This window comes from Diadema antillarum, unplaced genomic scaffold (genome assembly GCF_040938485.1).
Source record: "Diadema antillarum isolate AM-2024a unplaced genomic scaffold, OU_Dant_1.0 seq00000829_RagTag, whole genome shotgun sequence".
Taxonomy (NCBI): Eukaryota; Metazoa; Echinodermata; class Echinoidea; order Diadematoida; family Diadematidae; genus Diadema; species Diadema antillarum.
The window spans coordinates 433,554-458,642 of NW_027271705.1; the positions used below are offsets into that span (position 1 = coordinate 433,554).

General features: G+C 36.1%; 1 protein-coding gene across 3 annotated transcripts in view; it reads right to left on the reverse strand.

The window, feature by feature from the left end:
* The window catches only part of LOC139740058 (sorting nexin-24-like), a 34,470-nt gene extending 13,291 nt beyond the window's left edge, over positions 1 to 21,179 (reverse strand). Inside the window, exons 1-5 of one of the 3 annotated variants that reach the window (XM_071650648.1) lie at positions 21,067 to 21,179; positions 14,286 to 14,369; positions 13,483 to 13,578; positions 6,720 to 6,799; positions 3,927 to 3,959 (exon numbers count right to left, since the gene is read on the reverse strand). In XM_071650648.1, coding sequence (XP_071506749.1) covers positions 3,927 to 3,959; positions 6,720 to 6,799; positions 13,483 to 13,578; positions 14,286 to 14,369; positions 21,067 to 21,129 — 356 coding nt within the window. In that variant the 5' untranslated portion in view covers positions 21,130 to 21,179. Of the gene's footprint in view, positions 1 to 3,926; positions 3,960 to 6,719; positions 6,800 to 13,482; positions 13,588 to 14,285; positions 14,370 to 21,066 lie in introns of all 3 variants that reach the window. The other 2 variants (XM_071650647.1, XM_071650649.1) reach the window with 2 other exon arrangements.
* Positions 21,180 to 25,089: the final 3,910 nt, after the last annotated feature.

Consider the following 25,089-nt stretch of genomic DNA (forward strand, 5'->3'; position numbering starts at 1 on the left):
TTTTTGACTGAAAGGGATGGGATGATGAAATGTTTCAGTGAGCTACAGTACCTCTCATTCATACAGTTTCTTTCCCATCCAGATACATTGACCAAGTTGAATAATCTAGGGAAAATTGTTCATTGTTCAGAAACCACAAAGTTGGCAGACAGCCACACATTATTTGTACCTTTGTATACATAACTGTGTTTTGAGTGAATATTTAAAACAATTAGCTGCAAAAGCCATGACTCATTTGTAAACTACTGCTTGTAATTGATAAATATTCACACAATGGTAGGAGAACAATCTTAAAGGTCCAGTTTACCTTTGGGAGCAGTGATCTAAAAAATGTTCAAGATATCACATTTGATGCATATGAGTAGGTCTGGTTTACCACAAAACATCCTACCATATAAAATTTTTGCAATAAAGCCTAAAATATGAGGAGATATACTTATTTTTCTTAATAAACCGTAACTGTAGACGGTTTAGTGTGGAAACATTTTTATTATAACTATTGTTTGCATTTTGTATATTTAACAATACTCAACATCCATTTTACTGATTCAAAGTTTTACTGTGGTTGTTTCTATCCCTAACTCACATTTTAGAACGATTTTAAAGCACTAATGCTGGGTTTTTGTTTCATCTGCAAATGGTAAATTATGCCTTTAAACTTTAACAATAACTAGTAAATGAATAAAAGTGAAAAAAAATCTCTCTGTTGCTGCTGAAAGGATACAAAAAGGACTACAGGAGAATTCCTTTGTAACAAGGTCGTCAGGTTTGGTTTATTGTCTGTACATATCTGGATCCACGTTGTATCTGAACACTTTGAACAGATCTACAATGTACACACTACATAAACATGATCAAATAATTTCCTTGTTACATCTGCACAAATTCTGTATGTTTTTTATTTTTTTTGGCCAGAAATTCATCTTACAACAAGACACTCCAAATTCCCACAGGTTAACAAGTAACGGTTGATTTTCAGGGCCCAACAATTTACCTCATAAAAAGAAAAGTGGATTATCACTGTATCCGAACTCGCCGTATGGGGGTCCCCATACAGCAAAAATACCACTGCAAGTAATAGTCAACGAGGACGCCTCCACATTTCTTTCGTGGACTTTCCATTCAACAATAGGTAATCTTCACCTTTGGTCTAGAGGAGCGATCTTTGACTTCCCATTTCTGCAAGGAAATATTTCCACTGCAATCTATACCTATCCATCTTCTTGAGTTACAATGTATATTCATGATGGATATTCCTAGCTAAAGACGGCTTGAGTATGACATTCTGAGCTACACTGTAAGACATCAAGTGTTTGACCCTCAACCCTTCCCCCTATTATCATACAATGTATCTAATGAATACCTGTTTACATGTTTCTATCCTTTTTAACTACAATTTGTGCATTATATTACCATCAGACATTCTACACAGAATTCAGTGCTGGAAAGTGACTTGGCGGATGGATGTACAATGACCTTTGACCTTAGCATTTCACATCATTTATCCATACAGTTGTTGTATGTTTTTCTTCCATCCTTGCTACCAAATCAACGCCTGAACCTCAGCAATGTATCAAGAAAATCCACTTTAGGGCTTTCCTTAAATTGCCATAATGAGATAGAAGAGGACAGACAGATAGACGGACAGACAACCCAAGAACATGATGCCTCCAGCAGCCTTCTGGGCCGAGGCATTAAACTTCTTACTGGTGTTTCATCTTTACGTTGCATTCGTAACTATGTCAGGCCAATCAGGAAATTATATCATCAGTTCAGATGTAGGGGCTGACAGTACAACATATTACGGCCCGCGGCGACTCGTTTGACAAATACACTTAGGTGGCGGTCAATCACCACAGATGTACCGATGCATTACCGAGTTATTATCATGATGAAATGGCGAGAAAGCACACAGCAAAGCTAGTTAGTTTGCAGAAGTTACGCCTGTGACATTATGTGAGGCACATCAAAATGGTCGATCGTGTGCAGAAATGACTGAAGAGTGTAGTCCATTGAGAATGAGCATGGATTATTCAAAATATTAGTTTGCCTACTATAGATATAAAGCACTGCAGATTATTAGGTTTCTAGTGTCTTTTGTGTGACTAAATGTTGTGATATAATGTGTAAAATGCAAATGCAATAACAAATGTATGGTATTTAATGCATGGTTTAGAATGGCATGTATGCATGCATCCAAAATTTGTCAAGTACATTCTAATAAAAAGTTGTTCAATGTGATCCAATCTGTGATTACAGTTCAGTGTCCACTGTAGCTTTTCTTAATCATTTTTTTACCAGAATTCTCCTATCAGCAAAGATTGACTTTGCTAAAAATGGTGAAAGGGGGCTATCATGAATACAACAATAAAAATTATCATCTTTTTCCTTTCAATATGCAAAAAAAAAAAGAAAAGAGTACTGTGGGGTTCTGTCAGTGCATTTTTCCATATCAAGTCCAAAGTGCCAGACATTTTTCTAATGAACTTTCAACACTGAATGACCTCAATATCTCTGAATCGCTACTGTAAATCCATGGAAAAGGTGCTACCCCTTTGCTTTTAATGATACAAAGGACAATTGCATGGTATTTTCTAATACTGTCACTCAATAAAGACATTGGATTAATTGAGAAAAGAATGAAGCAAGAACTCGTGAAATGAGAATGCCATTGTTGTTAAGAACCAGAAGGAAATAAACAGCACCAAGTGGTATCTTAGCAACAAGAAGCCTGTCTCAACCCTCATTCGCAAAGCATCATGTGTATAGATAAAAGTGACCTCAAATACACTGTAGGTATTGACTCATACTAAATCAAAATGATCCATCACGTCAGCTTGCACATGGCACACAAAATTGGTTTCATGGCCACAACCTCAGAACAGAAGACATTTTCCATTATTTTCTTTGCTTGGGACGATAGCAAAGTGCTAAAAGCTCCAAAGGAAATTGAAAATTCAAAAGCATGTTCTCATTTCTTTCTATTAAAGTCATTCCAAGCTGACTACAGGATTCAAAATGTGGCCAAAGCTCTTCCACTGCTGACTAGAGTCTGTAAGTTATTATTAACTTTTCTAGGAGATTGAAGGGTTTTGAAAAGAGATTAGCACCATTGCTCTACATGGATTCTTCTACCCACCAGTACACATGCCAAAGAATTGTCTTCTACATGCCTTTCTAATCATTATCATGATTTTATAAAGCAATATTTGATATTCAGTAACATTGCAAAAGGTGCTACGTCTTTTTTTTTTTAACTGTTTGATAATGACCACAAAAAAAAAAGACTAGAAAATATTGGATAAACATTATTTTTCTTCTTTCAGTTTACTGTCCTTTACCTTTATCCTCACAAAAAACCTGCAGAATTTTTGTATATGTTACTGTAAAACCAGAAATATTTGGGCATGAAATTTTTGCAAATTAGAGTCAAAAGCCTTTTATAGCATGAAACTTTTGCAAATTGCCACTGGCATTCAATTCACAGAGTGTAGACTAGAACTTTTGTGTGCATTCTGATTTTGTGAAATTCACAAAATTAAAATGCTCACAAAATTAAAATGCACAAAAAAAAAATGTCTAGTTTTACAGTATGTACACATGTGAACTGATAAATGTTGCATGGAATGATTAAAAAAGATATGAAATGCTTCCTTTTAGGATCTTTTGCTTGATTTGTTTGGAATAATTTCATACTTGTTGCGTCTGCCTCTGATGCCTTGCAGTTATGAGGATTTATCATGACTGCAGGAGACTTTATCTTGCTTTGTTTGTTTGTTTGTTTGTACACACAAGCAGAATCCTTCTGTTTCTTAATTGATGTTAGCAAATTACTGGTTGGGATGAAGCAAAATGGTTGAAGGATGGTTATTCACACACTCTGAAAGCAAAAAGACAATTCAAGAATTTTCAATGATTCCACTCACGTCGGGGTGTCGTTATCTAACTCATCCAGCGAACTGTACGAGGAAAAAGCATACAGAAGAATCACTACAGTACATGTACAGCAGTGTTGTGTACGCCTGCTGCATTTCTCTAATAATTTCTTTACAGGAAGACAATTCAAGGGTTAAAAAAAAAATGACTGAACATTCTCCTGTGGAAGATATCTGAAGAAACCTCTATCTGTTGTTTCATCTATACAAATGAGCACTCAGAAAAAATCCAGCATACAATTCTATGCTTCATACATTGTCCATGGAGAAAAAGTTACTGGAAAAATGAAATGTAAGGGTGGGGGATGGTATTTTAATTTTTGTGACTTCAGACCTTTGGGTGAATTTCTAAACAATCACTTTTAATGCCAACCTCCCGCATCAAAGAGATATTGTATATAGAATGAAGCGGAACCATCACAGGTTCTTCTTCTACCTCCCAAGCTACGTGTATTTACTTCTGCCCCTCAAATATGTCCCTTTATCTTTCTTCTTCTCTTTCTTCTCATTTCCAAACTTTTTTGTTTTGTTCACAGTTTGTTCCTCTGCAGCTGGCATTGAACAACTGTAATGGACCTGGTAGGAGTTCCTTGCTCGACTGCTAGTTCAGACTCATTAGTACCCCAGGGGCTCTATCAAATCAAATCGGCATTTCATCTGCTGACCATGTTACCTCTGACAAAAGATGGAACAAGGAATTTAAACTAGTTTGGGGACCAGTTGGCAGGCAGGCAATTTCAAATTTCCCTAGTGGCACGGAGTGGCAACTCCGCCTGCACAAGATCATCGACCCGTGGTCGCTACACCCCCACCGAGTGGCTGAAATTGAAGCCCCAGTTTATTCGATATTCTACAAGTTGCCACAGAACGACTGTAAATCAAGTACTCCCATGGCGAGCCGCCACAGAATGTGGCTTTATTCGTTTCTTCTCCCACTTCTTCTGCTGAGCAACAGGCTCTGAATATCATCTTGCAAATTTTAACATGGATATGCCACAACGTTCAGTGAAAAATCCTCATACATATTTATGCATTCATGCGCAGCGAGTCTTCACAGAGAATTCCGATGCTGAAATTACAACACTGTTCCTCACTCATGTAACTTGCGTGAGTGGTTTTCAGCGAAAGTGGTGAATTAAATCGTACGTGCCATGTGGTGGAAATGATATTGGAGAATGGCTTGCAGTAACCTACAGGCCAACATGACAGTCGCTACATGAAAAAGCTCCAGCTTTTGGACGAAGAACATTTAGAATGAAGATGTGGTCTGGCATGCATTCGTTTGAGGCTTCAAACAATTACAGTTGCATCCATGCACATATTATGTCTGCTACCATGAATTTCCTGGGAGAAACTTAAAAAAAAAAAAATCATGTACATGCATGGAATAAAAAATTCTGCAGAAGGGTATGTGTCATAATCAATTCAAGCATAGTTGCTACTCAAACTGCCAATGCTCTATTAAGTTGACAAGTAGTGCAAATATGTGCTTGCAATGTCTCTTTCTATCGGTGAAATGCGTGTCCATGCAAAGAGCAGTCCATGCTGAATGAAATTCAACTACACACTTTTTAAAATCACATCCAAAAGATATTTTTGATGCATGAGATGGTGCAAATTGCATCCAACTCCACATTTGGTACAACCAATACAGGTATCCCCCCCCCCTTTTTCGTTTGAGGGGGGGGGGGGGGGGGTGTTGTGTTGAAAACTGTTCACCTGCTTCTATAAGTTTGCTATCTGATTGGTGGGATATGTAAATGCCTCTATAGAAACTATGAAACTTGAAAACATGCATTCATCACACATGTAAGACCATCCTAAAATGTCACTCTTTGAACGAGGCATTTGTTCACTTTTCATCTTCACTTACAACAAGAATCAGTATAACCTCGAAATCACATTTATACTGATAGGACTCTTCGCAGTCATTGCATCATATCTTATTCACATCCTTTAAGAAAACCTAACAACAACAAGAATGACAAATTACCAGGGGAAAATAGAGAGATTAACTTGAAGGAGACAAAGAAAAGAGATTCAGCTCACATACACATTGTCATCAGAAGAGTGAAAAAAAGAGGAAAACATAGCCATGTGTAAGAATGAGGTATAGAACTGATTTGCAAAATTTGTGAGAAGAAAATTGTGGCTAATGAAAGAAAGGAAAAAGGACAGAGAGAGAAAAAATGGTCAAACATATAGAGGGCAAGAAACAAACAGTACAATTATATACTACAATAGGGGGAAAAAATTGACATGAGAGAGAGAGAAAATGAAATACAGAAATGAAGAGAAAGTAATGAAGGATACCAGTTTAGGATTGAAGATGAACAAGAAAAAGGTGCAAAAGGATGATGGTGACCAAAACAAAGATGGAAAGTAAAATACTGGAGTGACAGAAGAAGGAAAGAAACACAGAATGTAAGGAACAGATAGGCAACAAGATTCATGAAATGTTAGACATAATATGTTCAGTGCATGACTTCTTCTGAAGTCAAACATAATCATGGAGTGATCCCACGCAGGATTGAGACAAGGATAGTGGCCAGATGAGACAGGTGAGGATAGAATCAGGCAGGTATAAAGAGAGGAGAGGTGAGAGATATATGAGCAAGAGAGAGAGAGATATCATAGAATGAATAGGGGGGAGCAAGGAAGGGAGAGGGAGAGGGAGTGAGGGACACAGAGTCATTAAAGAGGGAGGAGGGAAGGGGAGAGTGGCAGAGAAAAGCAGAGAGGAGCACCATCAGTTTGTTTTTTCTTTTTCTTTCAGGAACTCACTCGTAGCTGACTGTCTTGAAGTTCTTCACTCGTAGAAATGTCAGCAGTGATTTGGGGATGGCTTCCTTCTCCAGCACTCCCTGTAATGGGGTTGGGTGGGAAATCACACATCATCTAGTCTGTCTGAACCTCCATTTCATGCACTGTAAACAATATAAGCACGTACACAGCGCTGTCTGAAAATTGCCCTCTATCCAACCAGGCCGGGTGACCAGGATGTACCATGCCTGAAATTATGTGTCCTGCTTGTCTGAACCTTTATTTCGCTCTTTTTCCCCTTGATTCAGTCCCTTTGCAATACACATAATGTTGCATAGGCCATACATTTCAGGAATCTTGACTTTTAGCACACTTTCACAAGTTGCTTGAATTTGCAAATGAGAACCACAAAAACAGTTATAAGGAATAATCTCTTCTCAGGATTAATTACCTGGCAAAATCCCTCTTCAGAGATGTTAAAGGAGACCTCCGCATGATTTTTAGATTTTTGCATTTGAACAACTGTAAATTAGTTATACTGAGGACAGAGTTTCAGAATTTAGGATCACTGGAATTAAGAATAAGAATATTTTTAAAATTTAGAACAAATTGCAATGAACAAGGATGATGACATGGCAGAGTCACCATAAGAATGCATGAGTTGGGGCTCAAAGAAGCAGAACAAAAGAAGAAGGCATGCATAGATTATAGACAGGTGAACTCGCAAGCAAGCAGCATTGTGATGGAATTGCACTGCATTTCTGAAATATGTGAACCTCCTATGTCATCATCCAAGTTCAGTGTAATTTGGTTAAGGTTTTTCAAAGCATTGTTTCTCTGATCAAGAACCACAATAAATTCAACAAATCAATACATGGAGTTGTTGATTTATGTACTACATGAGGTGAAATTTTGAAAATCGTCTGGAATGTCCCTTTAAACATTGTATTTCTGTTACTTAGCAATATCTTTGTGAGTTGTCACTTTCACACCTGTATGAGTGTACTCTTAGAAGTCATGGAAAATATGGAAACTACAGAAGCTGAAAACAAATCATGTTTTACTTCTATGTGTATAGGCTTTTACAGCCTCAAGCAAACATCAAACAAATTTGGGCATACATGACATGACAAAGACAGAGTATGCCATGCACTGAAATAAGTTACAATAAGAACAAAAAGAGAATATGTGTGCAAGCATTCACCTATTCTGTGATGAAGAAAGGATGTGGTTTTGGCAATAAGAGGGGATTGTTAGTGTGTGTTCAGATTTACAGCCAAATGATTTTCCTCCATGGCTCTTCAAAGGGCATTACTAGGAGCCAAGCTGAGAGCATGAACACTGATTTTTCTTCCAATAAGCCACATCAGGGCATTTCACAATTTTGAAGCATGGTTTGCTCCACGACCATGATGAACCTCTTCTGAGAATTCTGCAGAAACGTCAGCATTGACAGAGGAGAGTTTCCGTCTCCAGAACTCACTGTCAAATGAAGATGAGTGGGAAATAACTCGGCACAAGGTCTCGTTGAACTTTCATTTTAACCCTCTAGAGATCACCCTTTTTAAAATACCAATTTCATCACATACAATGCAGTTACCTTAGGTAATGAATGAGCTATTGCAACTACCCTGCACACAAAAAAATACTGCCCCTCCCCCTGCTCCATCAGACTTTTAATATCTGTGCAGTGTCACAACAGATTAAACGGGGAGTTACTTTTTTTCCGACATTAAAACTGACACCATTCCCCCCCCCCCCCTGCTTCCCACTTTTTTCATTTATACTGTATCTTTAGATTTCTTTGGTAATGTTGCAGAATCTATAGTCAAAATATCACACACCCGACAGCTTAGAAATCATTATACAATAAATGAACTCACACATACATATAATAGGGGCCAGTCCAAGTTGATTACCATGATTCATTTGAGACATTTCAGAGACGTAATTCATCATCAAAAGATGAAAAAAAAAGAGACGCAAGATTTTTTTCTCAATCATCATCTACAGTTGAACCTCTCGTATCCGGACAAGTCGGGACCAGAGCTCATCCGGATAAGGGATTTGGCCGGATACGGGAGACTCAATGCTTTATACATGTACATATACATACACATGTACTGATGTAGCCCATTGTAGTACCACATATAGTAATGTGTATACTGCAACCTTTTCATTGTTACATTTGGGGATGTTTGGGGATGTTAAAATATCTGAAGGTAAGCAATTTGGAAGGAAATTTGATGTAATGTATGTTGATCATGTTGGAAGTAATATGTAATTCATGTGTGTTCATGTAGGAGTTCTCAAGGAGTTGGGAATCCCCCTTTCCTCCCGTAATTATAAAATAAAAAATCACGGCGAGATTGCGTCCGTATAATAGAGAGATCCGGATAAAGGGAGGCCGGATAAGAGAGGTTCAACTGTATATGCCTGATAGCCAGTAGAGCAAACTTACAAAAGATGGTGACATTTGAAAATGAATATGAAATGAAATAAAATAGTGAAAATATGATCTGTTATGACCAAATAAATGGATGAGTGAATGAATGAATGAATGAGTAAATAAAAAAAAAATAAAAAATAAATAAGAATTTAAAGAGTGCTCTGAAAGTGTTTCATTCAACAGCTTAAGATTCAGTAGGCGTGTCTACATCAGATTGAAGTTCAAACTTGCAAGATATTTTCCTTAGCTATATTTTCATAGCATTATATCATAAATGTGCTTCTTCACCAGCTTGAAACCGGGTGGTCCATTTGGGAAATTAATCTGAAGTTGACACATGCATACTTTGCAACATTACTCCGCTTGCTTGCTCAGCCACAGAACTCCACAGAGAGTTCTGTGCAGTCAGACAGCAGCACCCGAGCTGTGTGGGCTCGAACGCGGTTGGTTCAGAAACACGGGATCGAGAGAATTTGGGGCTGATGTAGACACAATCCAAATAGTGCACTAATTCATGAATTTAGCGCACTATTTCACAAACTAGACCAAGATTTTTGAGGAAATTTTCCTGATCAAATAGCATGTTATTTTGGCATCGGGCTACTTTCCTACCTGCAAACTCGTGCGTTATTTTGAAACTTCAGTCTGATGAAGACAGGCCTAGTGTGATGAAAGGTACAAAACTCAAGTTCACAATGCAAACTTTCAGCAAAGTACACTTTTAGTACATAGCATACTGAATGTCAGAAAATCACTTTTTGTATCTTAAAACAGTTTTAAATGGGACATGTCTTGCTATCATTTTCTGTGTAAAAGGCAACTGTAGCAAAAACGAAGTCCTTGGCAGGTGATACCAATTAAGTAATGTGTATGTGAACATGCTTTTCTCTCAATTAAGAAAAAAGAACAAAATCAGACAACACACACATTAACAATGGTATTCGTACAGTATTTTCCATTGGAAAACAGAAGCTCGAATATTTGTTCATTTTTTATTGATATGTATATGATACATGTATGCATTTATACCTTACAAGAAGAAATCTTACAATGTGCACAATTTTACTTAGAAATATTTTGCATTTCTGTATTGATGGTAATCTTTGATTATCAATGTTGTGGATATCACAGCTACTTGTCTACAGCTTACCTCACATGCATCAAACATTGAGTTTGTTGGGTTGTTTTAAGTCTTGATGAAAAAAAAAAATGTGAAGGAAATCTGTTGCTCCAACTCCACATACAACATTGTTTGCTCGTTTTTTATTCATTCTATTCTTCTGTCTTTTTTCAAGTGTTTATTTACAATTCTACTAATTCTTTCATTCGGTTTGGATAAAGTACACTTATTTACAAGCACATACTTGCTAAGATAAACAATACATTCTGGGCACCTGCTAATCAACATAACACATTGCATGATTAGATGGTAATGCCACTTTATATCTCATAAATAGTTTACAATGGAAGACTATTTTTGGTAACAAAAAAAAACAAACAAACAAAATCCCATCTCTGTTCCTACAATGTACCTTTGGACTAACAGATAACATATTGTGCATGTCATTGTTTTAATAAGCCAGTTCGTACTTAGCTCATGTGCACGTTGAGAAAAAGTGCAATGTCTGCATTGAATAGTAAATTGTCACCATTTACATCTGGCCTTTGACCCTTGACCTTTGACTCTAAAATTCATAAGATCAGAATGTTTGTCAGGCAGAACACGCATATTAAACTACGTACTAAGTATCAAGATAACTTGAGCCACTTCCGAGAAAGAAGTAAAGTTCAGCACTTTCACTTGATCTTTGACCTTTTGATCTTTGACCTTTTTAGGGAAAAAAAAAAAAAACTTCCCAGAGAATCTCTATTGGGTTATACATGCATACACCAAGTTGAAAAAAAAATAATCCTGTAGGCATTGCATAAATACATTGTATGACGGAAATAGTAAAATTTTGAGCGTTACCCTTGACCTTTGACCCCTGACCTTTGACCCCATGAGCCCAAAATTCCCTAGATAATCACTGTCAGTCAGTACATGCATTTATACTATGTTCCATGAAGATACATGTACCTTGAACCATTTCCAAGATATGGAGAAAAAAGTGAAATTTTAACACTTTTACTTGACCTTTTGACCTTTGACCTCATGACCCAAAACTTTTACAAGAGAATCTTAATTGGGTAATACATGTATACATTATGTTTCAAGAAAACATCTTCAGGCATTGCATAGATATGGGGAAACAGTGAAATTTTGAGGATTTGACCTTGACCTTTTGACCTTTGACCTCAAGCATGTGCAGCCAAAAGTTGATAGGCACAACTTCAACCCCTAATACACATACATGCCAAGTTCCATTAGGATACCTCAAAATGTTTTTTAGTTACGCTGTCCACAAAATTCATTACGGACGGACTGAAGGACAGACGGAAGAACGGACAACCGAAAACATAATGCCTCCGGCACCACTTCGTGGCGGAGGCATAACAAAATATGTGACACTGCACCTCAAAACAAACAAAAAGTCGCCAGACATGAATTTTTAGTTAAGACCATATTCTGAAAGAGCAAACTTTAAGCTTTAAAATGATGTATAACTCAAATCAAATGGACTCTCCTAACCTATCTAAATATTGCAAAGAAAGCACAAACTCAGGAAAAGTGTGAACTGAGAAAAGAGGCTCTGAAGTACAGTGTGTATTCAAGCGCTTAATCTTTACCAAACCGTGCTGGCTGTGCGATGAATGGGACAAAAACAGCAAGTAAACCACCAGGGTAACAACAATGAAGGGATTATCAGATTAAAATGAAATTGAGCATGCCTCACGAACACATTCTGTCAATAATCAATGCAAACTTTCAAAGCAGTAGCACTATCCTTTCAAAAGTTATTAGAGTTGAAATTGAAGAGTGTGGACAAGGTTTTTCAGAAATGAAAAAGGGATTCTAAAGACACACCTAATCACACTATTCTACCAAAAATGTTCGAAATAAACTGCTAAAAAAACACACTTTCCTGCCCGTTTTATGATGCCAAATTTTAGCATAATGTAAAAGAAGACCCGCTCTTTCAGAAAATATGAAAAAGTCAAGTTCGGCTAGGTTGACCCATTTCACTTATTTTCAGTCCTCACGCAAAATCAGTGTGTGCGACTTTATGTTCGTTTTGAGGTGCACGGTCACATATGATCTTGCATAGTGAGACCAGGGGCCCGTTTCATAAAACTTGTCATCAGTGACAACTGAAGCATCCATTTCTTTGTTTTGTATTGAATGCATTAAAACATATGTTTATTTGTATTACCAAATACCAGGTTTGCTGTCAGGTGGATGTACAGGCAAGTATCCTTTATAAGGATTGCATAAATAATCATATGACAGATGCTACTCTCCGTTAATTCAAAAACCATCATGCGTCTTGGTAAAAATGACCTTTTTCTGCTCATATGCAAAGTAGAACTACAAACTGGCTTATTAGCCTGTACTTGTTTAATCCTGGATAGAAATCTACCACAAAATATTACGACATGCAACTTTGATTTCATACAAGCTTGTACATAAGACTAAAATATTGTGCTGTCTGTTCCTGGAGATATTGGGACACATTCTCCACAAAATATGAGGATAAAAAGTCTGCTTAGATTGTTATAGAAAGCTATATGGAACAACACAGTATGTGAAAATGAGCTTTTCCATCTAACCTCAAAATGGTGTTATGAATTGCACAACTCACATTATTGTATCTATGTCCATAATAGTTGTTCAAAGCATTGTAAGGATACATTTCAAACAGGCTTGTTCGTTTTGCTACTACAGTCAGCCTGATTTACAATACTCTCTATTCAAGAGGCAATTCATCCCATGAAAGATCACTGTGTGACCTAGCAGACTTTTTTTTTAAATGTCCTACTGTCACACAAGTTCTCTATTGTATTCATTCACTGAACTCCACCTTATGGCCTGTACATGCATGTGTTACATTCCTTTCCTTTTGTACTCAAGTCTCTTCACTTGACTGATTCAACTTTTACAGAGAGTGCATAATTGTATCTTGTTCCAAAATTTACTCATTGTAGACTTGCCATGTACACATAATTCAGATTATGTGAACTATAATCAAACTACACTGTAGGATTAACTACGTTGAATCACTTCACTCATTCAACGCACGGCTTCATCCACCTGAGAATTAACTTACCATGAATTTGTTAATCACTTCCTCATTGATCTCAATCCATAGGTACCCCTCCCCTTTTTTTCAGAGCAATAATACCCTTCTGCTACTACAGCTTAAAATGAGATAAAAGTGAGACTCTTTTTACACTTACCTGGATATATGCCTCTAATGCACTCCTCCTCTGCTCAATTCCCCTGGCATTCAGTTGACGAACCTTCTTGGGCGGGAAGTCGGGCGTTTCAAATTTCTTTTTTACCTACGTGGAAAGAATGCCATCTTATTGTTAAATGAGGAGTAAAATTAGATTCTGCATCATTAGCAAAGTTCCTGACCCATATTATTGTATATAGTAAAGAGGGGGGGGGGGGGGCTCTCACATTAGATTTTGTTGATCATTATACAGGGATAAAAGGCTAGGAGATACTTTCATACCAACTATACACTAACTGATTCTTAAAGATCCTGTTTACCCCTGGGAACAGCTATTTAAAAAATGTTTGAGATATCATATTTGATGCATGTGTGTAGGTCAGTTGTATCACAAAACATCCTGCAATATAATTTGGCAATAAAGCCTAAAATATATGGAGATATCAATTTTCTCAATAAACCACAACTGCATATATGGTTTCACAAATTTATTGGAATTATTGTCACATTTTGCATATTCAACTTAATATTCGTTGATTATATTGATTAACATTTTTACATTGGTTGTTTCTATCCCTAACTCACATTTTGGATCTATTTTGAAGTACTAAAGCTTGGTTTTTGTTTGATCTGCGAATGGTAAATAATGCTTTTAGAGGGACTATGCAATGAAAATGCATGTTGACTAATAATTGATTCATATGTTGTAATACCCTAATCATCACTTATGTGTCAAAGTCCGGGTGATAAAGGTGCTACATACTCATATATTATTATGTATCCCATATCATCATCCATACTCACCTGTTTGTGAAGGGCATGGAACTCACTGTACCTCTTTTCCACAGAATGTGTTCGACCAGCTACCTTGACATTAATCTGGTAGACCTAGCAACAAATGACAGATATGGGGTAACAAAAAAGGGGCAGCGAAATCACAGTGTTTGAACGTTCTACTCAAGAATTTCCTCAACCACTGGTTATTCATGGAAAGGCATGCACAATTAATTTCCTATATGATTCAAAGATGACATTCAATTGGGAGATTTTGTTGCTACTTTTTTTATATCTTGTGGCAGCTATTAAAATCAATCATGAGTTTCTTGCTACACATCAAAATGAAGACAGATTTTAGAACCATGTCCCAAGCTTACATCATCCAATATCAACATTAATGCAATAATCAACTTACAAAACTGTTTGATAAAATTTGTGTTGAACTGATACGATCATAATATGAGATCCCATTTCATATCGATTTTCATATTGTCCAGCAATCAGTACAAATTGTAGGTTAATACCTTATCCTCTTTCTCCAAATCACATATTCTTTCTTTGCAGACCCTTTTAATATGAGAGCAAGTGTTTTGAATACCATTTTAGGTAGTAATCATGCAGAGCTGATTTTATTTTTTTTTTTAATATTAAGGATTGTAAGATACACATGATATACAATGTACATTTTACTTTCATTCAGTTTAAATCAAGAAATACTTTATTTTGGAAGTGACATTACTAACATTTGACCACAATGATTTTGTATGGTTCCCATCTTAGGAAAGTCTTGTCAAAAGACTGATATCCAAATTATGACTTTCTCAGTACTTGTCAGATACCATTCAAATTTTCAGCAAATGTTGCTCTCATTTCATCAATATCATTCACTCAAACTTTTGTTGTTTTGAGTAAAGTTTCCTAGAACATCATCACTTGTGCCACTCATGGAGCCATATTTTATGTTTGAAGTTTTTGCTCTGATAACACAGTTGTCTATTTTTTTATTTTTTTTTAAGTTGCTACTTGAGCAGGCATTCGGGCACAACTTTTGGTTAAAAGTCTTTGTCAGTACTTACATGTATTTCCCTGAATTTTATATCACATGGTATGCACAAGACAGTATACCATTTTAGCATACATGTAGAGTGGATGGTATATTATGATCAGTAATAACCTTTTTAAGTGACCATATCTCATACAGCTAGAGAATCTGCTTTATCAAAAAATCATACCCAAATGCTTACAAATAATTTGCATCCAAATGTCATTTAATGGTTTCATAGACCTACTGTATACAAATGTATCGAAAAGGATTTCACTTCAATATCTGTAACATATTACAAAACTGTACACAAAATCTGAGAACAAACATCTGAGGACTTAGTTCTGTACGTACAGCATTCACACAAGTACATTGCATAAGGAGTACACACATGTACATGTAGCTCATGACTTGCAATTTGAAGCTTTCATAGCATTACAGATTACTAATGTATGCAGTTACACTGGCGATTTCAAAATTCTGAATCAACATCGTTTCAAACCATGAGAAATCTTATGGGTAGGGCATAAACTAGGAGTCAAACAGTGGGTTCACTTGAAGAATTTCAGTCAAGTTACAATGTGGGGACATGATCAATCTTTTTGCCTGGCTGATACATGTATGAATGGCCTGCCCATTTAACCCACTCCTTACGAGGACCTGGTATAGCAGGTTCCCAAGACAAAGAATAGAGTACCCAGTACCTGCATTCTTGGCCTAAATTTATGCTTATTTGTGTAAAAAACTGCCTAGATAAGTGGCTTTGATAAAAAGACAAGAATTGATTCTATCAGCATAAATTGTTCTCTTTCTGTAGGAAAACGGCATACATCACAGTTTTATTTACCATTTTTCAAATTTAGTTTGTGCTTGTTTTTTTATAAAACCCATACATGAACATCCATGGGTAATCATTAAATGCACACCATGTACACCTACCATTTCCTTCCTTAATTTGTCAATGAAAACTTCTTATGGCTATCAGAAATGTCAAGATGGACCATATCTGACGGTTTCATGAAATTTCATTGTCAATTAATTACAGAAAAAAAGTAGCTAATTTTGACTCAAAAGTACGCCGATCGACGGCTGTGTCAGTGTAGCACGATGGATAATCGATTATGTGGAAGAGCGATATAACGATGATAATCGATCGTTGTAGTCTGTGATACAGCCGCTTGTTTGGTGTTTAACAACAATATTACGTCGGCTCGACAGTAATATGTGGAAGAAAGTGATCTTGATGCGTCTGTTTTTTATCGTTTTAGTTAATTTTCTCCTGCGTGTGACTGTATATCTGTCAACATTGTTTGCTGACTAAATGATGGACGGATAATATGTGTACAAAACAGTAAAAGATATATGAAAAAATGGGAATTATCCATCATGAATATGGCACAATAAAATGGATTTTTACTACAAAACAAAAGCAAATACTGGGGTTGCAATTTTTGTATACATAATCAAAAAAATGAAATGGAAAAATAAATACTATTATGAAAACAATTACTTTCTACTATCCCTAAGAATATAAGATGAACTTATCAATTAAAAACATATTACCATTTTAATTTCAATATTCTGTTTCTTTTTAGGTAAAATGAGCACTTTATGAGAAGTCCACAATGCTAATACATGATTGTATAACATACACTGTTTGTAATACGATTCTCTTTAATTTATCAAATTAGGCCTATAGATTATATAGATTACTAGAAACAAATCCCCTTTGAATTCAACTTCCTTCTCATCTTCTTTTCTCTCTCTTTCTCTCTCCCTCCTACTAACAGCCTAACCTTTTTCTTCCACTTTTCCTTCAACCTCATTCTATTCCTTTCAACACTACTCAAATTATGTGATTTTATCATGACAAAGTTGATAATAATATTATCAATTTTGTCATGATAAAATCAATATTTGCCACAATTTTTAAAGAAAGGATCGATGTCTAAATCCTGGTATGAATAATCTGTATCAATAATTTGAATAGTGATTTCATGATAGTGGCAATGAAAACAAAGAACTATCAAAATAGCTCACTTGAGCCTTCAACTCAGGTAAGGGCAAGTCCAAGATAACGCGCACGTTACGTATGGGACATTCAGAGACTTTTATGACCTGAAAAATAGTGTTAATGGCCTTTGATCGTATTGAACTTCATCATGGTGATTGATATCTTCAAGAAGTATAATCATGTAAAAGATTGAGAAAAATGACCTTGACAATTATATTCTAGAAGAGAAAATATGTGCCGTTACGTATGGGACCAGAAAAATTTTGTTTTTTTAAACATTTTTTTCAACTGCAAAACTCTCTGAAAGTATATCATTCTACAACTTGTAACTCACTGTGATGAAAGTCACAACACTCAAGATTATCACAGGTAAGTTTCATGTCATTAGGCAAAAAGCTCTAATTACAGATTCTAATTAAAGGCAGACATGACGTGTTACGTATGGGACAGTTACGTATGGGACAGTTTGTCCCCCATTCATTTAGTGTGTGAAAAACCATGTTTATGGGTATTTTGCATAATCATTGAAGTAAAATCAGTTGAAACTACTCAAATACTGATCCAGATTGTCAAGGAAACAATATTCCCCAAATATTCACCATCATAATCATATTCAATCATATTTTTATATTTTTATGACCAACCTGGGTATGCATGCCCTTTGTCCCCCATTCGTTTAGTGTGTGGAGAACCATGTTTACGGGTATTTTGCAAAATGATTTTGTAAAATACCCATTTAAACAAATTTTTGCATAATTATTGAGGTGGAATCAGTTGAAATTACTCAAATACTGATCCAGATTGACAAGGGAACAATATTCCCCAGATATTTACCATCATAATCACATTCATATTCAATCATATTCTATATTCTTTATGACCAACCTGAGTACAGGTATGCCCAATTTTTATCAGGATAGTTACTACTGAAAAATTGAATAGTTTAAAGTGTTTACTTCCATTGATGAAGGGCAGTTTGCCATTTAGTTTCAATAAAAAACAACTTGATACAAGAAATATTAAGTTTGATAAATAAGCAATACCTGCTGTGTGGAACCCCAGTGATTGAGTAGATATATGATGTCTGTCTAGCAGTCAGGTCATTGATTCGAGTCACAACTCAGAATGTATACCCATGAATTTTGTTGTGGCTACTACTGAAAACTGAATAAGGACAATTTGTGTATCACTTGCAATTAAAAAAAAATCATTTTACTTTTTATTTTTTTTCTGTAATATCACAACCATTTCAAATTGGATCTCCATCACATAAACTTTGAATTCCTCTAGTCTTAGGATTTTATGCTCTTAAGTAATTCATATTTCTCCAATTCAGAAATTGTCATTCCTTTAATTACATACCCAAGTAAGAAATAATCTCACATCCGCATCTGGGAATCTACACCCTACAAGCAATGCTTCTATGTAGATTCCTCATATTTCACATGTTTTATTGTCTTATAAGCTGTACGTGACAATTCATCCAGGCTTTTGTATTGTGATGTTTATGTTTTATGTATTTGTCGAAATGTGGAATATGGAACAATAAAAAAACAAAACAAACAAAATATAATTGGTTTCCAATCATCTCTTTAAATGTTGAAAACTGAATCCCCATTTCTACAAAAAACTATACCATCCCTTTAATGCTGATTTTTCATTGTGTATTTTGCCATTTTCCCCTCCCCCTTTCTGAAAATTGTTCAGTCAAGTTCATGTATTGTTTCAAGTGTCTATAACTCAAAAAGTAGCTACAATGTTGGGATGCTTTCTTCAGGATGATTGACCATTTGTGTACTGAGAGACCTTCCCAGGTAGCTACATGCATTCACATGCAATATGTATGAGGATGTCCCATACGTAACGCATTTGTCCCATACGTAACATTATTTCAATGCCTAATAAAAAACGTTTCTTTTACTTTTTTTTCTTTTTTCTCTGGTATTTAATTTCTCTTAACAATAAATTAGAACTTTCCAAAAGGGCATTAAAATAACCTTAGCAATTTCAGAAAAAACCTAAAAAAATGACCTCATTTTGTTACGTATGGGACATCTCATGATAGGACACGAGCTAATTTGCATAATCATTTGCATAATCCCTAAATTTTCATACCAAGTTAAACTATGTGATGAACTTCTTATGTCCACATATTAATCAAATATTATTTGCTTTCCTTTGAATTAATATGAATTTTTATAAATGTCCCATACGTAACGCTGTGTTTCACATTTATGCAAATGAGGCCCTTGAAATTTGCATAAATTTACATAATATCATTTTTTCCTCCACGGAAATCAAAACTTCAACTCATAAGCTTCAAAATGATACCAAACATGTCAATATTGAGCAAAGATGAAATTTTGCCTTCTGAGGGGACCTTATCTTGGACTTGCCCGTAAGCTAACAATAAGTAAAAAATATGAAAAAGAAAGTAGGAGCTACACGTATTGCACGAGTCAAGTTTAATATTGTAGTAAGCAGCTAATTAGAGACTACCAGAATCGATTATAATAGTTGACATCGTTCCCTGCGAAATCGGTGCACTACTCTCCGACGTACTTTCAACTCCGATTTCTAATTTTTCTTACTTTTTCAGCTTTCTAATTCCATGAAAACTCTCTGATATGGTTCAATTTAGCATCTCCAATAGCTGCACAAAATTTGATTGACAAACGGCGAAGCAAACGGTAGGTGTGCATTTCTACATGATTACCCATACGGGTACACAGCGATCAAGGCTGAGCTCAGTAGATTTCTGTGTTCGCTGACCCCATTCAGGTGGTTCGTTTTGTGTAAAACAAAAAAGTCTGTGAACCCATCAGCGCACGCTCTATTCATACCTCGCACCCGATCGATATGTCCAATGTTCGATGGCACATGTAGCTGACCGTGTAAAGGAGATACATGTACCGCTGGACTGATTTTGCACAGGTGGACTACCAACCTGCCCGTTGTCTGTTGACTGGCAGAAAGAATCTTGTTTGGGGGCATTTAAAGGCTCTCTGATAATTGCGGGAGGAATGGGTTTAGGTACAATTGTATGTTTCTGGGTCAATCGATTACTTGCTGCGTGATATTGCAAATAACGTTAGATTTGATGCCTGCCCATGGCTGACAAACAGGGCCTTGGAAGAAGACAATTATCTAGTCGATGTTCAAACCCCATTCATTTGACGAAGCCGAAAATGCAAATATCTACACATATACACCTATCTGCTAGTAGAACTCTATGTCTTAAGTAGAATTCTACTGGCATTATCGTGAAATAGGTCCCCACTCCATCCATTCACCGCCGGCCGCCATTCATTTCGTCATAGCCAGTGACTGCTGTCAACCGACCTCCACGGAATAGACTTTGCACATAGTAAAGACGCACACACACACGCAGGACAAGAGGGGACCGATATCACGATTTAGCCATTTTACTTATTTTCTGTACTTAGGCCTAACTAGAATGTTCTATCTAGTTTAATGTTGGGACGACACATAATATTTTTTTCTTTTTTTAACCCCCCCCCCCCCCCCCAATCACCTGCAAACTAGCTGGTAGCCCAACCAGACGCTGTTTATACAGCTATTTACAGTAACTGTAGTTAGCTAGCTGGTATTGGTTGTCTGCATCAAAACAAACAACGATTGCAACCTTTGGGACTACGTCACATCACAGGAACTTCATTGAGCGCACAAGGCTTCAAGAACCATCCAACTCTTAAATCATGACAAAATATGATCACTCAGTGTCAGATTACCGTATATGGCCTCTCGTCATCACTGATAATTTGTCTGAATGTTGGAATTGACACATGGATCATGATTGTGTACTTGTGGTCGATTCCGTCGTTTCACTGCACTGTAAACTGTGATGGTACTGTAGTCTGGTACTGATCGGAAGCAAAGCGGTAACTGCAAAGAGATTTCATTATGGAACGCGGTGTGTTGCAAAAGTTGCTCTTTGCAAGCAAGAGAAAAAAAAAGAAGAAAAGAATGTTCATGTTGTAATGTGTATGTTGAGACTTTAATACATTTTTTGAGTGAGTGTCAATATGTTGATAGATTGTGGGTTGAAGTAAGAGAATGCATTAATGTTAACACAGGGTTAAAAATAACATTTACGACGGAAAATAAATTATTTGGTTTTGAGGGTATTAACAATTCGGCATTGAACTGTATTACTATGCTTGTGAGATATGAAATTTATATTTGTAAAATAAGAAAAATAATACCTCGTCTTGATTTATGTTAATATAGTATAAGGGAATATTATGATAAAGAGAAATTCATTGCAAGAAATAATCATAAGTTGCAAGTGTTCAGAAAAAATGGTGTCTGTTTAGACACCTGTTTTCTTGATATGTATTATATTGTATTGTATTTGAAATATTATGATGTTATTTGAAATATTATGATGTGTTACGTGTACACAAACAGAGAACAATAGATATCCCAATGAGGGGAAAAAATTAAAAAACCCACAAAAGACAAAAACAAACAAACAAACAAACAAACAAACAAGCAAGCAAACAAACAAATAAACAAAACAAAACAAAAACAAATACAAAACAAAACAAAAAACACCTCAAAACACTGCTGATCACAGATTTCCATCTCTGCATGAACCAAGAAAACCTCTGATCAGGGGGTGTTTCATCAATTTAGTCAGCGCTGACAAGTTGTCAGTTTCTGACAATTTCAGCAAAATCTTCGGTTTTGATTGGATGAGATGCTCTGATCAGTGACTGATACTATATAATGGTTATTGTCAGAGACTGACAACTTGTCAGTACTGACAACTTTCATGAAACGGTAGGCCTACCCTGCAGTTCATCTCTGCACGCACAGCGCAAAACCTCTATCGGCAGTTAACTATATGTGTAAAAAAAAAAAAAGAATAAATAAATCATAATAATAATAATAAGAAGAAAAAACAACTCGTGATTACTAGAACTAGAATGATCTCTGCACGTGCAGTTTTTTTTTTATCCCTCCCCCCCCCTCAAAAAAAAACCTAACAACAACAACAACAAACAAACAATTCCTGCGCATACAGGAAACACAAGACATGGGCGGTCAGAATCCTTGCAAACAGTCACGTTGCATCTTACAGCAACAAGATTAACCTGTTTGACGCTATTTTCAGGTACAGGGCCTAAGCCTTTCGACACAGCCACACATCATGTATCTTCTCAATTTCGGGTAACCTTTCTCTTCGTAATTCTTACTTGCCAATTCTAAGTCTTTGTGCCAGCAAATTTTAAAATTCCTCCAGTCATCGAAGTAAGTTAGCAGTTTTCGGGAGGAATTAGATTCAATTTCAAAATCAAAATAAAAAACATGATAAAGATGACCAAAATTTCAGATAAAAGGCTTAATCGAATGTCAGGCAAGGTGCACAAAGGTATTCTAGGCCTACACAGGCCTATGTCACTATCACGTAGACAAAAATGGAATTAAGAGCACATGAAATTGACCCCCCCCCCAAAAAAAAAAAAAAAAAATCAATTACTCCCGAACTTATCATAAATCTACGAATATTTTTTCAAGACATTTACTTTCGCTCTTTCTTACTAAAAGCGTCGTCATGAAATTTGCTAGAATCTACACTTATTCTCCCCACTGGTAGTAATCTTTCGAGTGAAGCTCGTGTGCCAAAATGACCTGTGTTTTACTATGATGCTATGGAACAAAAATAAATGAAGAAAGCAGTAAGAAGACTGTTGTATAATATAGTAATGTTATCAGCAAACAAAACTTGGAAACTTATTGCCTAACAATGGAGGTGGCAATAGTTATGTGAATAAGATATGAATTTATACTGTAGGCCTATGTCAACACTTAATGAGCAATTTGCATAAATTTACGCACGTGCTGACAACTTCACCGCGTAAAGGGCTCGGTTGAGTTGTCTAAGGTATAGTTTAAGCATCGGTTGTGGATCCAGGTAGGGGCGCACCGGGCGCGCGCCCCTTTAATATTACACGTTAAAACAAAAGAAATAAAAAGACAAAAATGGGGGGGGGGGGGCGTGCGCCCTCCTTTAATTTTCTAAAAGCGCCCCCTTCCCCTTAACGGAATTCCTGGGTCTGCCCCTCCACATTGCTCTCATAGTTTCTCTTTTTATGCTTTGGTTCAGTTCAAGCAACATTCCATGTATACATCAACCTGGTTCAATTCTTGTAATTATAATTATTATACATGTACATGTCCCCACGATTGGTTTGTGTTACATGTGAATGATTTGTGAAAATTGAAATTAAAATCAATCAAGTTGTAACATACCTGGTAAACTAACGTACACGTTTTTTGATTAACACTTAGACTTAATTAGCTTCGATAGTAACTATTAAAACGAAGACACGACACATGCATACATGCATGGTTTATTCTGATAATCCTATATTTTCTTGTCCCAAACCACGCACTAGAGCTAAATAAATATCATGGTATGATGTACCAATAAAAGGAACCCGATATCGGATTCATTTCATTCATAGCAAAAACTTATACGAAGTATAAATGGTGTGTATACAGCGCTGGTCGAGGTGAGGATTTAGCTTTAAACGTTTTGCGAGATATTCAGAAAGCACTCCATGAGATGTCAAAGAGCATTCAATTCTAAAGGGAATAAAAAGTTTATTAAATATTGATAAAAATTGGTTTTGAAATGGCTGAGATATCCAAAATCAAGGTGAAACAAAGAGATCAGTCCTAATAAAGTTTGGGCCTGTCGCCTTTTATTATCATCACTTTTTTTGATATCTCAGCCATTTCAAAACCAATTTTCATCAAATAAACGTTGAAACCTTCTTAAAATTACATGCTCTTTCACATTTCATAAGAGGTTTCTCATTATCTCACTTAGGAATGTTCAAAACATGAATCCTCACCTCAACCAGTACTGTACAGCCCCTTTAGCAGTATTCCCCAGGATAACATTTTGATTTCTTTATTGTTATGCATTACAATCAAATATATATAAACATGTACGTGATACATGATGCATGTATATGTGTGCATACATATAATCGATCTATTTATCTCTATCCATAAATACATTATGAGTATGGGTATGTATGTGTATGCTAGGATAGGTACATAATGTATATTATGTATATGAGCATGTCTATGTACGTATGTATACCATGTGCCTCATATCATTACTGTGCACATTTAACCGCGATATAATTATCTTGTTATTTCATGTCAGATAACCACATGTAGGAATGCTTTGTATCTATTCATTACTTTTTCCATAGTGCATATTCGGTTATTACTAGAAAGTATATGGCAAAGGCAACTGAACGTGTTAAATTTGATAGCAGACGCATTTATTATCATTACTGTAAAGTAGTTGTAAAAGTAGTTGGAGTAGTAGATAACACTCTGTAATGTTACCTTTTTCCCCTACCCTTCCCCCTTTCTCTATACCTTATCCTGTCCAGACTAGCTAAGTATAGGGTCTCCATACCGTCAAGCCTCGGCTTATTTTGGAGACCCATCTGTTTAAGTTCCCTAAGCTGTTTGTATTTGTTTTATTTTGTACTAAAAATTATGTGTCGATATACTGACAAACAAGATGATGTTTGATATCAGGGCCGGCGGATCGGGGGGGGGGGGGGGGGGGGGGGGGGGACTCGGGTCCCCCCCTTTTTTTTTTTTTTGCACCATACAAAGGAATACATGAGGTGTCACTACTTTGCCCCCCCTCCACTTTTTTTTTTACCCCGAAAGTGGCACTAGAATTTAGAAATCTTCTTCATGTTAGCAGATGAAAC